The sequence below is a fragment of the Falco rusticolus genome, chromosome Z, assembly GCF_015220075.1.
Source record: "Falco rusticolus isolate bFalRus1 chromosome Z, bFalRus1.pri, whole genome shotgun sequence".
In the NCBI taxonomy this organism is placed as follows: Eukaryota; Metazoa; Chordata; class Aves; order Falconiformes; family Falconidae; genus Falco; species Falco rusticolus.
The window spans coordinates 20,360,678-20,377,132 of NC_051210.1; the positions used below are offsets into that span (position 1 = coordinate 20,360,678).

The window sequence follows — 16,455 nt, forward strand, 5'->3', positions numbered from 1 at the left end:
GAAGACAGAGGAATGATAAGAGGTTTAAAATCATGACTGGTGCAAAGAAGTACTCAGAAATATGAACATTGCCAAGCTCACATTGTAAAAGTTAAAAAAAAGGAATAATCTTTTTTACAGCAGGTTATAATTACCTCGTGGACTCACTACTTCTGAATGATATAGTGGGCACAATGCAGGAGTTGTGAACCGAACTGAGAAAATAATGAAAGACAGAATCCATAAGTATGTATTAAATCCAGCAGTTTGACAGCAGCTGTGCTTAGGAGAGCTGCAGCCTGCTGACTTCTCCAGGTTAGGAATGTGTCCCCAAGGTGTCTCAACCCAGACACACCTGCTGGTGTTTGGCCCCCTAGCCATCCTATGCTGGGTACCGGCAGGGGCATCATACATTAACACAGGTGGCATACATGGTAATGGATATTGAATTAAGAACCCCGTGGCCTGCATTTGTCATCCAGAAGAATGAGAAATTTTAAGTGCAGCTTTAATGGCATGAGATGGAAAATACATTGAAAAGAGAAGTAGCAGAGTCTTATTCCATGTAAACAGTTTTATGTGTGAGCCCAGGATCTAATCTCCCACATACATAAATTTGAAGGAAATAATCTTGGATTCCCATATAGACTGAAGCTTCTCACTGATTTTTATATCCTGTTATATGTATCAGGTATTTGGAGGGGGGGGGGGGGGGCAAGGAGGGCAGGAGAGTGGGGAGAGAGTATTATGCATACATGCATGTGTATATGCACATATAAAATGTCAACAGAATTACTACATTTCATTTAGAAAGTTGTTCTCTGACCTACTGTCCTCTGTTTCTGTGAAATGAGTGCTGGAGTAGTAAAAGAGGCTTTAAAAGCCCACACTTGGGGAAAGGCTTTCCCAGGCAAGGAAGCAAGAGGGACAGCCAGCTAGCCAGGTGTCTTGCAAGGACACCTGCATAAGGGCCACATCAGCAGTAAACCCAGGCGTGCAACTAAGGCATAATACTGAATCATCCCAGATTTTCCTGCTTTGAATGCAAGGTCATGTGTTTTATGATGCAAAATCTAATTAATCATATTTAATTTACCACATTTTTAATTTAGCAAATTCCCAGTTACTTGATCTGTTGGAACAATGACATGAAGATCTACAATTATTTAAGCCAATTTTTCGACCTTGCAAATTCATAGACTCTTACACGCATGCAGATACAGTGTTGTCCTGAAAGCCAGAGCACTGGGACATTCTTGAAACTTCGCTTTTCCTTTAGCTATGTTATTTATTAATCTTCTCCATTTGAAGATAATTCCATTCAGATCCCAAACTGCCCAGGAGGAATGTTGGTGGTTCTGGGACCTCCCAGGTGTAAGGGAAGTCTTTAACTTTAATGGGATGAGACTTAAACTGAATGTTTAGACTAAAGAATTTGTCTACAATAACTTCATAGTGCTCCCAAAATACTCTGTCTGCCAGATTTAGCAGACATTCTGGTAGGTTTCAGTGGAAATGTCCACATCCTGGAATATGGCTTTATATAACATGGTAACACTAAAAGGAGTTAGAACTTTTGGTTGTCCTTACAGCTAAAGAAATAAACTGTTAATATAGTAGGTAACATACAGTAGTCACTAGGCATCATATGCTGTGTTGGTATAGGTAGATCTGCAACCAGATTGTAAAAGAGGTTTGATCAAGTGTCAGGTAGAGGCACTGAATATCTAAGGCACATCAGTGTTTTTAAGTTCAAGGTGAGAGAATCTTGTAGTTTAAATTGAAAATAAAGAGATACTACAGAAGTGGATACACTTTGATTATTCTTTATGTATCTACACACTTTTTTCATAACAGGTTCAAGTCCATGAAAAACTTCATGGATTTTAAGGAGACATAATGCATGTAAACTGTTAGAAAGGTAAGCATCACTTCGCCTTTCCTTTAGTAAATCTTCACGTTTGGACAGTAGTTTTTCTACTGAGGCTTAGGGTATAGTTTTAATTTCTGTCAGTACAACAATGTTTCCTGGTGAAACCAACTCAAATTCATCACCCAAAGACTTTGTGTGGTTTCACACCTACTTCCTACTTTGTTTCTACTGTTTATAAAATTTATAAACTAAATTGGTTTTTATCGTCATCATCATCTTGCCATTTATTCTTTGATAAGGTAGTCATTTGCTTCTCTCCTTTTAGCTTCAAGGGTGTGTGAGAGGGGGAAGATGAACTAATTTGATTTTTCAAATAGTAGCACCAAATTAATATCCAGGTAGAGATTCTGAATTGTACTACTAAAATATTATCTTTTCCATGGCATTTTGTGCTCCAAGTTAATTTCTAAGCAATATGATTTATTTAACTAAGATCAGAAAACTCACTGGATATTAAAAAGTGGCAAGTATTTTCTTCTTAAAAAGATTTTTAATTTATTTAGGAAACCATAAATATAAGGCAATTTTAAATGGAGAGCTGGAGATTAGCTAAAGCAATGCAAGAGAACAGGTGGGAAGCAATACCTTAAGTGTAGTCCAGAAGAACTTAGACCATCTATGGTCAGCTATGTCTGACTCTTTGAAAGTATACTGCTGTAAAACACTGAAGTATATGGTGATAATAACTGAGTGGGTGAGAGCTTTCTTTTGAGTTGCTGCTAGCTAACCCTGTTGTCCAGCACAAAGGTAGGAAATGCTGTGTTGCTAGAGGTACAGTATGTTACATGAGATGAGGGCAGAATTAGGGGTTAAATCACTTGTAGCCATTATACATCTAGAAGTGTTCATGAAAGAAAGGATGTTAGCCTTGGCATAAAAGCTGAGTGGTAATATGAATGAGTAACAACTACAGCCGTATAAATTCTCCATTATACGTGCATCATACTGATTGATGCAAAACCTACTTCTAATTTATTTTCCTTTCAAAACAACATATTTATCATGTATAGATGAACAAATTGAATTTTGCAAGGCTAATGTGCCAGTAGTATTTATAATTCACGTATTCCTCAGCTATATACATAAATTCAAATGAATAACTTTGCAGAACAGTGTTTTTAATTGTCAAACAACTACATCCTAGAATGTCCCCAGGCCAAATTAAATTCAAGATTTTTTTAGAGTTAAAACCAGACACAGCTCTACATAAAGTATTCATTATACCTGTAAATGGTACTTAGATTTTTCTTGGAGCTCCCGGCAATCTGGTGGTCTGCAATTTCTCATCAAGATGATTCTGTGCTCCTTGCTCAGTTGTGGTTACCCTAGACAGAAGCTTTTGGGACATAAGGTATTGTGTATTCTGTTTTTTTTCTTTCAGCTCTTTTTTCTTTGGCTACTGTTTTGAACAACTCACTCCAAGTGTGCACCACTGTTCAGCTATCCTATCAATCCCACTTTGTCTCAACTAAAGGGACATTATTCTTGCATTGTTTTATACTACCCTACTGACAATTCCCTTCCCACAATTTGACAATGAAGGGTGTGCAGCTGGTGGCCCTGCCATTCCACTTTTAGTCAGTATGAACCACTTCCAACATATGAACTAAAGCACTAGTTGCTTTAGTTGACTGCCCAGTTTTACAGGAAGAGAACATTATTCCCTAATATTATTGCAGTTTATAGTCAAAGTAAAGACAAGATATTATTCATGAAGCAAAATACACTTGTTTTGGCTAGATCTACAAGGATGAGATGGGGAAGCTCTCCAAAAAGCAACATGAAGCAAGAAATGTTGGCGCACGTAGTCCTGTACTAGCATAGTTGTCATGCTTTAGACTCATTCCAGGACTGGACATGATGTCATATGGGTATGGATAAGTTTTGTTTCTTTCTTTGCATACAGGCAAAAGAGGTATAGAGACAGGAAAACTGCAAAAACAAAATGGTCAATTTTCATTATAAGTAGGGGCCACGTTGTGTCTAAGGCAAGTGAGTAAATCATACCATTTTCTACAGCCAATACGGTTTCCCACAGCCTCCTCTTAGAGAAAGTGATGCGTTACAGTCTAGAGAAATGGTCCATGTGTTGGGTGGGGAGCTGGCTGACAGGACACACCCAGAGGATGGTGGTAAACAGCTCCTTTTCAGACTGCCAACTGTCACAAGTGGCATCCCCCAGGGATCTATATTGGGCCCAACACTGTTTAATGTATTCATAAGTGGGTTGGATGATGGGATCAGGTGTATCTTGGTGAAGTTTGCCAATGATGCCAAACTGAGTGGGGAACTGGATACTTTGGAAGAAAGAGCGACCTTGCAGGAAGACCTGGATAGTATGGAAGAGTGGGCTAACAAGAACCTTATGAAGTTCAACACAGACAAATGTAAGGTCTTGCATGTGGGAAAACATAATCCAGGAGTGCAGCACAGGCTGGCATCTATCCAGATGGGGAGGAGCTCTGTGGAAAGGAATCTGGGGTTCCTGGTGGACAACAAGCTCAGTATGAGTCAACAGTGTGCTGCTGCAGCAAAGGAAGCCACGAGGATGTTGGGTTGCATCAACAAGGACATCACCAGCAGAGATAAAGAAGTCATTATCCCACTCTGTTCAGTGCTTGTCAGGCCACACCTGGAATACTGTGTTCAATTTTAGTCCCTGCTATGCAAAAAAAGATGTGGACAGGCTGGTGAGTGTCCAGAGAATGGCTACAATCAAAGACGATCAAAGGACTGGGAAGCCTGCCATATGAGGAAAGGCTGAGAGAACTGGGTTTGTTCAGGTTTAAGAAAAGAAGGCACAGAGAAGACCTTATCACCATGTTCCAGTGTTGAAAAGCTGGCTACAAAGAAGACGGACTCTCCCTTTTTACGAAGAGTCACATAGAAAAGACAAAGGGCGATGGGTACAAGTTACTCCTGAAGAGATTCTGATTGGACACAAGAGGAAAAAATTTTTGCAATGTTTGCAATCAGCCATTAGAATAATTTCCCCAGGGAAGTGGTGAATTCCCCAACACTGGACACCTTTAGGATTCAGCTGGACAGGGTGCTGGGGCCATCTTATCTAGACCCTGCTTTTGCCAAGACAGGTTGGACCAAATGATACTTGAGGTCCCATCCAAGCTGGTATTGTATGATTCTGTGACTCTATGATCAATCTATACGATAGACAGTAATTCAGTTGCTAGGTAAAAGTACTACTTAGCAATTTAATTATTCATATGCATTTAGAAAGTGTTTCTGTTAAAGTTTCAGTTAGGAGTTAAAGGCACAAAAATCCCTGACCTAAGGAATCATTACTGTATTTTTAAAAATTAATTCTTCTGATTGTAAACGTTCAGGCAAAACAGACAAATAGCAGCTGTACTGCTATGAAATGTAAAAGGTTGACAGCCATATAAATTTCCTTGTCCTCCAGCTGAATTCGTAGTGGCATCCTCTCGGGTCTTAGTCAATTTGCTTCTGTCCTGACCTACAGGCAATCTCTTAAACTGAATTAAAATAGTTTGTACTTGATCTACTACATCTCTCTTTGTGTGCCAGTAAGAACTAAAGACAGGAGAGGTTTTATTTCACATATACATTGAGTGACCCTGCACAAATCATGGGTCAATAGGAAACTGTCAGACAAGTTTCTCTAGGGCAGCACCACTCTTTAAACATACTGGCTAAAAATATCCTCTTTCTCTCTTACAAAAATATATTTTTCTCATTTCCTCCTATCAGTAATTTTTACTCCAGTCCTGTTTTGAGAAATAACGAAGTTCTGAAAAGGCAAGAAAAAAAGGAGACTAGTAAAAATAAATATCTTTAGAATCAAATAGATGAGGACTGGAACCCACTTCTTGTGAAAACATTAATATTTTCAAAAAAGCAATTAAATGTGAAAGCATTTCCCTGTTTACCTCACCATAATTCAAGGTCCAGTGCAGCCACAATGTGCTTGCATTGCTTATATAATTTTTAACTTTCAGAAGTTTCCCAATAGCAGATTTTTCTGCTTCCTTGCCCACATGATACACTGCCTTTTATTGCTCATAGTCTGTGTAAAGCTCAGGCCATTAAGTATTAAGGGGCTGTTACAGGAAGGGTTACTAGTCCCAAGAGTTCAGAACTTGTTTTAAAGCCTGTAGTTTCCATAGTTGCCTTCAGAATTCCCTTTTTTAAAATACTTGTTATAGGTGTAATCTCAAACAGATGCTGGTTTTTCAGTGACGTATTGTAGTTGTAACAGATTGAATCTAGTATGCTTTACCCACCACTGTCCACAACAGATTGCTTTTTTCAACCAAGGTCTGACACTGTAAATTGCCTTTCACACCTGAAATGCAGCACAACTCACTTAATCCTTTCTTTTTTTTTTTTTTTACCTTTATGTTTCTTCCAGCTTTGGCACTCCAGTGGAGGGATCTTTTATGGTGTAGCCTGACTGGGTAAGTTACGGGCAGGTGACCACTGTCTGAGCCTAGCTCATGCAAAATATGTGCATATATTTTCTTTTGCCATAAATAACTGCACCTGTGACTGCATTGCCTCACATTGTCAGGAGTGTGCAAGTTCCCAGGCTACCCTCCCTCCTTCTCGTGCTCTCACCCTCTCCTCCTTTTTCTTTCTTCATCCCTCTCTTCCTCATATACGCAGGCACACACACATGCACATCCATACCTATCTGGCTGCTGTCTTTGTTTAGATGATTAAATAGCTTTAGATACAGCATTTGTTTTCTTTTATTTACATTTCCTTTCTGTTTAATCGTCACAGCTGGTTCAATCTATTAAGCTTGTGTAACGTTTTCTGGAAGGTGAGAGAGGGATGTGGAGAAATCCGCTGGAAAAAAAAAACCAAAAACCACAAAGAGAATCTTTACAAATTTTCAACACTAGTAAACTACAAGTGTTACACCACATTCCAATCACCAGTTGTTGTCACTTTGCGTTACATAACGCCACAGCACACAGTAAATAGCAAGATAGGCGCTATGGCAAGTATCTCCTTATACAGCTAGGAAATACGGTAGTGTACATTTGTACTGGGTATCCAGGCAAGGTTTTGCAAGGGTGGGGCTGCGGGGGTGGCCTCCGTGAGAAACAGCCATTCCAGCTGGCTCCAGCGGACCCACCACAGGACACAGCTGAGCCCCTCAGCCACGCTGGTGATGCGTCTGGGAAAGTGTATTCAAGAAGTGGCAGAAAATGCCAGAGATGGAGACAACAAGACAAGTCAGAAGGTGCTCCATGGCAGAGTAAATATTCCCTGCAGCCCATGGAGAACCATGCTGAAGCAGGTGTATCCTGGAGAACTGGAGCCCATGCTCCATGCATGAAGAAGACCCATGGCGGAGCAGGGAAACAGTGTGAGGAAGTAAGAGGGGCAGAGAAGCAGCTGTGGTGTGTACTGGCTGCAATCCCGCTGCACCACGTATGGTGGGATCGAGAAGTCAGGAGTGAAGGACTGCACATAGGCCTGGGAAACAAGGGTAGAAAGGTGGTTTTATTGATTGATTTTGTTTCTCACCATCTGAATCTATTTTAATTGGCAATAAAATAAATGTATTTTCCCCAAGTCAAGTCTCTTTTGTCCACAGCAGCAACCAGTAAGCAATCTCCCTGTCTTTATCTCAACCCATGAACTTTCTCAACCTATTTTCTCTTTCAGTTCTGCCGAAGGTGGGGTGGTGAACAGCTGGATGGGAGTCTGGCTGTGGCTGTTTGCCAAGGCTAACCCACCACAAAATATTACTGTATTATGGTGGCATGCAGAGGTTTCAGAATTAGACCAGGAATGACCCTTGACTGTAAAGATTATACAGGAAGACCACCCAGAAGCAAGACTCAGAACTCCTGTGCCACACACTTGTGAATCAGCTATACAATCACCAATCTTTCTGACGGTCTAACACATGCCATTGTGGAAAAGTGAAACCTGGACATAAAGAAACACAAAAGCTTAATTGGTACTTCATGTAATGAGTAATTACAGATTTACATTGCAGCTTTCAAAAAACTGAACTCCATGGAGTTTCTGTGGTGAGACACTGCAGTGAGGATAACTCTGACAGCAACGAGCACTCATCAGTGTGTTTAAAAAACCATCCAGGATGGGTTCCTTTCTCTTCAATTTTCTCTAGTGAACAGCAGCGTATCACAATAAAAATATGACTCCACTGAGAGCACGACAATGTAAGTGAAAGCTGGATTTGGTTAGAAGAGGTTTTCAGGGCTATGCGACAAGTCAAATGAGGTCTTTCCTTTCTGTATTATCAACTTATCTTCCACTGTCTTTATGTCCTTAAAAAAGAAAAACAAAAAAAGGGAACCCAAGCTCCTGAGACCAATCCATAAACAGTGGCACTATTCCCATGCCTGCCCTGTCACTCATCTTGTCCTCAGGAACATGATTTCCTTTCCTTAACATCAAATGTAGTCCAATGCAGTTTTAAAAAAAAATCTACTTAAGGCACCAAAGAAAAAAGAACAGTTCATAGTGTGTTTGTTTCCTTGGATTTTATGTTTTTAATTAAAAAAACAAACCCCCAAAGTCTATGCTTAAAGCTTCATTCTAAGTGTATTCAAAGTGCATGCCCTCAACGGCTGGGGACAAAAACAGTTTTCTCTTAGGGGTGATGTGAATAAGTTGTAAATAATATGGTCAAGTTTGTACTCATAAATCAATATTCATTTTAATGCATAAATAAGCTTGTAATTGTATAGCAACAAAGGGGTTAAAATGTCTGAAAGATCATATAGACTGTTCTGGCAAGAAAGTTGCAAATCTCTGAAAGGGGAGCTGTCCTCCCTATCTGCAAAGCAAGCTGCCCTACCAAGGAGATAACGGGACAGCAGGATGGCCTTGAGTCAAATTAACAAGGAGTATTGTAAAAACCCCGGGAAAGATTTCTACAAGTCTGCCAACTCATCACTTTTGAGACCTAAGGTGAAAAGTACACCGTGAGGAAGACCTACGGCCTTCCTCCCATAGACCACTGCCCACATTCTAAAGACCCCGGCCCACAATTTTTGGAAGAATCTGCGCAAGCGTGAAGGACTGATAAGCTAATTAACATACGAAGCGAGGGTAGGCGGGTTCAGGTGATGAATATGTATAGGCGTTAATGGAATATTCATTGTTTCATTATATAAATATAAGATAATCTGCCCCTCTGGGTGGGTACGATTGGTGGAAGGATCCCCCGTACACCCGGCGCCGACAATAAAGAATAATTAATCACTAAGAAATTCTGAAGACGTTCTTTGAAACAATCTGGCACCCCAGATGGGACGGCTCTCTGCCTGACCGTAGGACCCGCTGGGAAGTGGACTCCCTTGGGTACCCCCGGGGATTTTCCCGGAGGGACTCCCCAACTCATCGGATCACTGCGGAGGCAGACAAGAATCCCATCTTCTGTAAGTGATAATATTCTTTATTGCTGTATTCTGGTATTACCGGTAATCTGGGGTTACCCGTAAGACGAGAAAATTGATTTCCGCAGGGTAACTGCTGGGTATGCTTGGGAACTAGTTTCTCAGGTATACATCTGGGTATGCTTGGGAACTAGTTTCTCAGGTATACATCTGGGTATGCTTGGGAACTAGTTTCTCAGGTATACATCTGGGTATGCTTGGGAACTAGTTTCTCGGGTATACATCTGGTCTGGAAAACTCAGGTATACTTCTGTGGCTGGCACCCTAAGTATACTTCTGGTTTTGTTTGGGTTTTATCAACATTTAATTGCCATCTGGAATCTGGCAAGTTTGCTTATAAAGCTTATTTGCTGCAGTGTTGCTTATTTTGGTTACCGGATTTATGGAATGTGGAATTTGACTTTGATAATTGTTACTGTGATTTCGGCTATATTTTGATAATAATAGTGAGCTCTTGGTGTTGCTGTAGAAAGATACCTGCGTGTTGCATTTTGTAAGTAGTAATTCTGTAAGTGATAAGTGTGTTCTGTGAGTGTAAGCTGGAAAAATGGGAGGAAAGCAGAGTGGTGGGATTTTAAAGAAAAGCCCGTTAGGATGTGTTCTGAGTCACTGGAGGGTTATTGGAGGGTCTGCTGGTGGAAGTGTGAATAAGAAAACATTGATAAAGTACTGCAATCAGTGGTGGCCGTTGTATAAGCTGGAAGATGGTGAGAAATGGCCACTTAACGGAACTATAAATTATAATACCTTGTTGCAGTTAATGCTATTTTTGCGAAGAGAAGGAAAATGGGATGAAGTAATGTATGCAGATATGTTTTTTACCCTGAGAAATCATCCAGAGTGGCAAAAAGGGTGTGGAATTAATCTAGCTCCACAGGATCCCTTAATATTAGCAATGGAAAGGGACATGAGAAAAGATGGGAAAGGAAAGTTGAAGAGGTGTTGCTCTGCATGTAGTATCGGTCAGAGATGTCTAAAGTTAGGGGAGCCAGAGGAGGGAGAAAGTAGGATGGAGGATTATGTTCCACCCCTATCGAATATGGAAAGTATCCGGACGGAGAAGTCTGTGGATGAGGGGGGCGAGGACTGTAAGAATTCAAAAGGGTTTACCCCGATTACTGCACGTACAAGGAGTAAGGCAGGAATAAGTAACCAGTCGGGACCGGTGATGCAAGCCCCTCTGCGACAAGCTGTGGGGACTAATGGACCGGTTAGAATTAAAATTCCTTTTACCACTAGTGAATTAGATTCGTGGAAGGAAGCTGTAAAAGGTTATAGGGATGACCCGGAGGAGGTGGCTAACAGGTTCGAATTAATTATGAAAAATTTAGATCCGGATTGGAAAGACATAGAAATAATGTTAGCAGCTCTGCCGGAAACAGAGAAGCAATTGGTAATAAAAACAGCCCGGACGCATGTGCAAGTGCAAATAGCTTCAGGGGTTCTGCCCGGAACTGTGGAAGTACATGTCCCGAGAGCAGACCCCGATTGGGACTATAATGATGGTAACGATTATAGATTACTAAAAAGGTATCAGGAATGGATAAGAATTGCCCTGGAAAATGCTATTCCCAAATCTGTAAATTGGTCCAGGTTGTACACTATAAAACAAGGACCGTCTGAAACCCCCACAGAATTTTTGGAACGTTTAAGAACAGCTATGCAAAAATTTACAACGATAGATCCGTCCTCAGAAGGGGGTAAATTACAATTGATTTCATTGTTTCTGGGACAATCAACAGAAGACATAAGGAAAAAACTCCAAAAATTACAAGGGGCAGACATGAGAGACTTAGAAAAACTGGTAGAGGAAGCATGGAGAGTGTTTAGAAACCGGGAAGGGGAGGAAAGACAGAAACTGGGACAGACTATTGCAGCAGCAACAGTAGCTGCATTAAATAATCAGGGACCAACTTTTCGAGTTAAAAATAGGGGAGATGGGAAACGAATAAGGACCCAGCAACCACCTCTAAGATCAGATCAGTGTGCCTATTGTAAAGAGGTAGGCCATTGGAAAGGGGAGTGTCCAAAGCGAGGGGGAGCTCGAAACATGATAGCAAATGTTTCATCGGATCAATGAAGTCGACCAGGAGAATCTACCCTAGCAGATCCTCTGGTTAAAATAGAGCTAGGGAACTCGGGACAAGAAATGGAATTTTTAATAGACACAGGTGCTTCCTATTCGGTGTTAAATCAAAAGCTAATGCCAGAAGATAAAGACTTTGTGACTGTAGTGGGGGCTACGGGCCAACAACAAAAAGCCTTTTTCCTAAAACCGCTAAAGTATAAATTAGGGAAACAGGTGGGAATACATAAGTTCTTGTACTTACCGGGGTCACCAAAATCACTATTGGGTCGGGATTTATTAGAACAATTAGAAGCAGAAATAGTTTTTGAGAAAGGAAAAATGAGGCTAAGAATAAGGGAAGAACAGTTAATAAATGTACTAAGCTTAGCATTGATACAAACTAATCTTAGAAGTGAAGTGCCTCCGGAAATTGCAGATCAAGTGTACCCAGGAGTCTGGGCTACCGAAATTCCTGGAAAAGCCAAGAATGTGACTCCAATAACTGTAAGGTTGAAATTGGGGAAAGAGCCTGTGAAGGTTAAACAATATCCTCTAAGGATAGAGGATAGGAGGGGAATTAAAGAAATAATTGACAGATTTTTACAATATGGGCTACTAATTGAGTGTGAATCAGAATATAACACGCCCATATTACCAATCAAAAAGGCAGATGGAAAGAGTTATAGGCTAGTTCAGGATTTAAGGGCCATAAATAAAATCACTGAGGATATACATCCAGTAGTGGCCAATCCATACACTCTATTGACTAAACTAAAAAGCAGTCAAGTTTGGTTTACTGTACTGGATTTGAAGGACGCCTTTTTCTGTCTGGCCCTAGCCAAGGAAAGTCAGAAGTTATTTGCCTTTGAATGGGAAAACCCTGATTCGGGGAGAAAAACGCAGCTTACCTGGACAGTTTTACCCCAGGGATTTAAAAATAGCCCGACTATCTTTGGGAATCAATTAGCTAAGGAGCTTGAGTCCTGGTCGACCCCAGACTCTGAAGGAACCTTATTACAATACGTAGACGATCTCTTAATAGCTACTGAGACAAGAGAGGGCTGTGTCCAATGGACGATAAGCCTGCTTAATTTTCTGGGACTAAATGGATATCGAGTTTCTCAACAGAAAGCCCAACTGGTCCAGCAACGAGTGATTTATCTGGGATTCGAGGTCTCGGGAGGACAACGAGAGCTGGGAACAGAACGTAAAGAAACCATTTGTCGGACACCGGAACCGCGAACGGTAAAGGAACTGCGGACTTTTCTGGGAATGACAGGTTGGTGTCGTCTTTGGATCTATAATTATGGACTGATAGTGAAGCCTCTGTATGAGATGGTTAAGAAGGATCAATCCAAATTGGTTTGGACTGGAGAAGCACAGAAGGCTTTTAGGCAGTTAAAGCAGGAATTAATGAAAGCTCCAGCCTTGGGGTTACCGGATCTTTCGAAACCTTTTTTCCTGTTTTCCTATGAAAGACAAGGGATAGCCTTAGGAGTACTAGCACAGAAATTGGGTCCCTATAAGCGGGCAGTAGCTTACTTCTCCAAACAATTAGATGAAGTAAGCAAAGGATGGCCTGGATGTCTACGGGCTGTTGCTGCAGTAGTTATTAACATACAGGAGGCCCGAAAGTTTACGATGGGACAGAAGATGACAGTGCTAGTCTCCCATACAGTCTCAGCAGTTTTGGAACAGAAAGGAAACCACTGGCTTTCACCGCAGAGATTCTTAAAGTACCAGGCAATATTAGTGGAACAAGATGACGTGGAGATTGTTGTCACTAATGTTGTGAATCCAGCTTCTTTTCTCAGCGGAACTCTGGATGAACCGGTGGTCCATGACTGTATAGAGACAATGGAAACTGTGTATTCGAGCCGACCAGATCTTAAAGAAGAACCTTTAGAGGATGCCGACGAATCTTGGTACACTGATGGAAGCAGCTTCGTGAAGCAAGGACAACGTAAAGCAGGGTATGCCGTTACCACCACCAAACAGGTAATTGAGTCTAAACCGTTGCCCCCTGGGACGTCTGCCCAGAAAGCAGAGATAATTGCTCTGACACGAGCATTAGAGCTAGCGGCGGGAAAGAAGATAAATATTTGGACAGATTCCAAATATGCATTCGGTGTGGTGCATGCTCATGGAGCAATCTGGAAGGAACGAGGACTGTTAACTGCTCAAGGAAGACAGATAAAGCATGCAGAAGAAATTTTACAATTATTAGAAGCTGTAAAGCAACCAGAAAAAGTGGCTATTATGCATTGTCGGGGACACCAGAGAGGGAATGCTGAATTTGAAATAGGAAACCGATTAGCAGACCAAGAGGCCAAACGAGTGGCTGACTCAGCTGACACAAAAGCGTTGTCCTTAATACCAGACAGTAAAATCCAAACTATAGATGTAAGTCAAAAGCCGAGTTATACGAAGGAAGATTTAAAATTAATTGAGGATCTGAAAGGTAAAAAAGGGGTAAATGGATGGGTATATCTGAAAGACAACCGTGTAATAATACCCTCCAACCTAATTTGGTCTATAGTTTTTACAGAACACAGTAGGACGCACTGGGGTGCTGATACTCTATATCAGAGTTTGAGTCGGATAATGGTAGGGCGAAATTTGTATACTACTGTAAAACAGGTAACTCAACAATGCAGCGTTTGTCTACACAATAACCCCAATACTCAAAATAAAGTGAAGTTTGGGATAATTGGTAAAGGAAACTATCCCGGAGAACAATGGCAAATTGATTTCTCAGAACTTCCTAGAAAAGGGGGGTATCGGTATTTATTAGTATTAACTGATACCTTCTCAGGATGGCCCGAGGCCTTTCCCTGTCGAACGAATAAAGCAAGAGAGGTGGTTAAGGTTCTGACAAACGAGATAATCCCGCGTTTTGGGATCCCAGCCGCAATGTCTTCTGACAGGGGTTCTCATTTCTGTGCACAAATAGTACGGCAAATAAGCAGAATTCTCAGGATAGACTGGCAATTACATACTCCTTATAGGCCACAGGCAAGTGGACAGGTAGAAAAAATGAATCATTTAATTAAACAACAAATAGCTAAAATAGGACAAGAAGCTAATCTGACATGGCCACAATCTCTCCCGTTAGCATTATTAAGAATCAGAGTTAAACCAAGAGTGAGAGAAAATTTAAGCCCCTTTGAGATTTTGTATGGAAGGCCTTATCAATTTTTGTTTAGCGGAGAAAACTTAACACAGCTAGGATCAGAATACTTATATAATTATGTATCTGAACTACAGAAACAACAGAGTAAGGTACAAAAGCACGTTCTAGGAACCAGGGCCAGAGGATTAGATCAACCAGTTCATTCTTTCAAACCAGGTGACTATGTATATATAAAGACTTTTTCAGGGCAACCTTTGGAGGAAAAATGGAGTGGACCGCATCAAGTACTGTTGACAACTCATACTGCTATCAAGATTAAGGAACAAGTCGCTTGGATCCACTACTCGAGAGTAAAAAAGCTCCAGGTTCACGATGGGAAGCTACGCAAATGGAACCCCTAAAGTTACGGTTGTGTCGAAAGGATGGACAATAATTACCTTGATATCCGGGTTGTGGATAGGGAATGTCAATGCATGGGACCAGAATATGTATTTACAATTACTAAGGAATATTGTTCAGAATTTCAACCTAACCTCTTGCTGGATTTGTACTCAAATGCCTGAAAATGCAGGTCGGGGATTTCCCCTGATAGGTAGTGCATTTCCGAATGATTCCGAAATACATGCGGCTTTTTCAAAAATGACTATTTCAGAGTACACCCAATTAGAAGTTAAGGAATTGTCTTGGTCACTGGATATCAATGCTCCTTTGAACTCTAGTAGAGGTGTCCCGTGTGTCCAAAGGTGCTCCTTGAATAAGACCGAACCTGAAACAGGAGGGAATTCGACTGATAAAAGATGCGGGAAAACAGTCTTCATAGGCAGGTACCCCAATTGTACATCCTATTGGAAATATGGAGGGGCAAATCTTTGGAATAAAAACCAGACCAGGAGGAGAAACAATACTACTCCTAAGGGATGGCCCACTCCCTCAGGGACTGGGTGGTACTGGATATGCGGAGACAAAGCCCGAAAGGTTTTACCCTTGGGCTGGCAGGGTGAATGTGCTGTAGGGCCTGTTGTTCCGCACATCTTCATAGTTCATAATCTGACACAAGGACTAATTAGATCATATATTAAAAGGATTAGACGAGAAAGTACAAATCCTCTTATACAGAGACCTACTGCCTTTCATAGTTTTGCTCGTTGGTTTTTTCCATGGTTGGGAGTAAGTGAATTAGAAAAAGCTTTAGTAAACCTCTCTGCTACTATGGAAATTGCCATGAACTTTACTACTGATGCCATACAGGCACAACAAGAGGAAATTAAAAGCATTTCAAGAATGACTTTACAAAATAGACTGGCACTCGATATGCTACTTAGCAAAGAAGGAGGAGTGTGCACACTAATAAATACAAGTTGTTGCACATACATAAACAACGACAAGAGAGTAACTTTGGATTTAGAAAAGATTTGGGAACAAACCAGAATATTACATGAGATTACAAAGGATGATCTCTCTTGGAGCTTTGAGGGAATATGGAACAAGTTAACCTCCTGGCTGCCTGACCTACGATGGATAAAACAGATTTTTACTATGTTAGTAGTTTTTACAGTGTTTGGTGTATATGCATGCGTAGTGTTTAGGTGCATGTTCTGGTGCATAAACATGAGAAAATATATATAATGCAAAAGAATTTGCTTGTATCGAGAAAAAGGGGGGAATGATGTGAATAAGTTGTAAATAATATGGTCAAGTTTGTACTCATAAATCAATATTCATTTTAATGCATAAATAAGCATGTAATTGTATAGCAACAAAGGGGTTAAAATGTCTGAAAGATCATATAGACTGTTCTGGCAAGAAAGTTGCAAATCTCTGCAAGGGGAGCTGTCCTCCCTATCTGCAAAGCAAGCTGCCCTACCAAGGAGATAACGGGACAGCAGGATGGCCTTGAGTCAAATTAACAAGGAGTATT

General features: G+C 40.9%; 1 protein-coding gene across 1 annotated transcript; it reads left to right on the top strand.

Moving 5' to 3' along the window:
• Positions 1 to 10,375: 10,375 nt before the first annotated feature.
• On the top strand, positions 10,376 to 15,817 carry LOC119141455. Its single transcript, XM_037373819.1, is given in 2 exon segments — positions 10,376 to 13,402; positions 14,774 to 15,817. Coding segments are annotated over 2 exon segments (3,192 nt in total). The 3' UTR covers positions 14,939 to 15,817.
• The last annotated feature ends 638 nt before the right edge of the window (positions 15,818 to 16,455 follow it).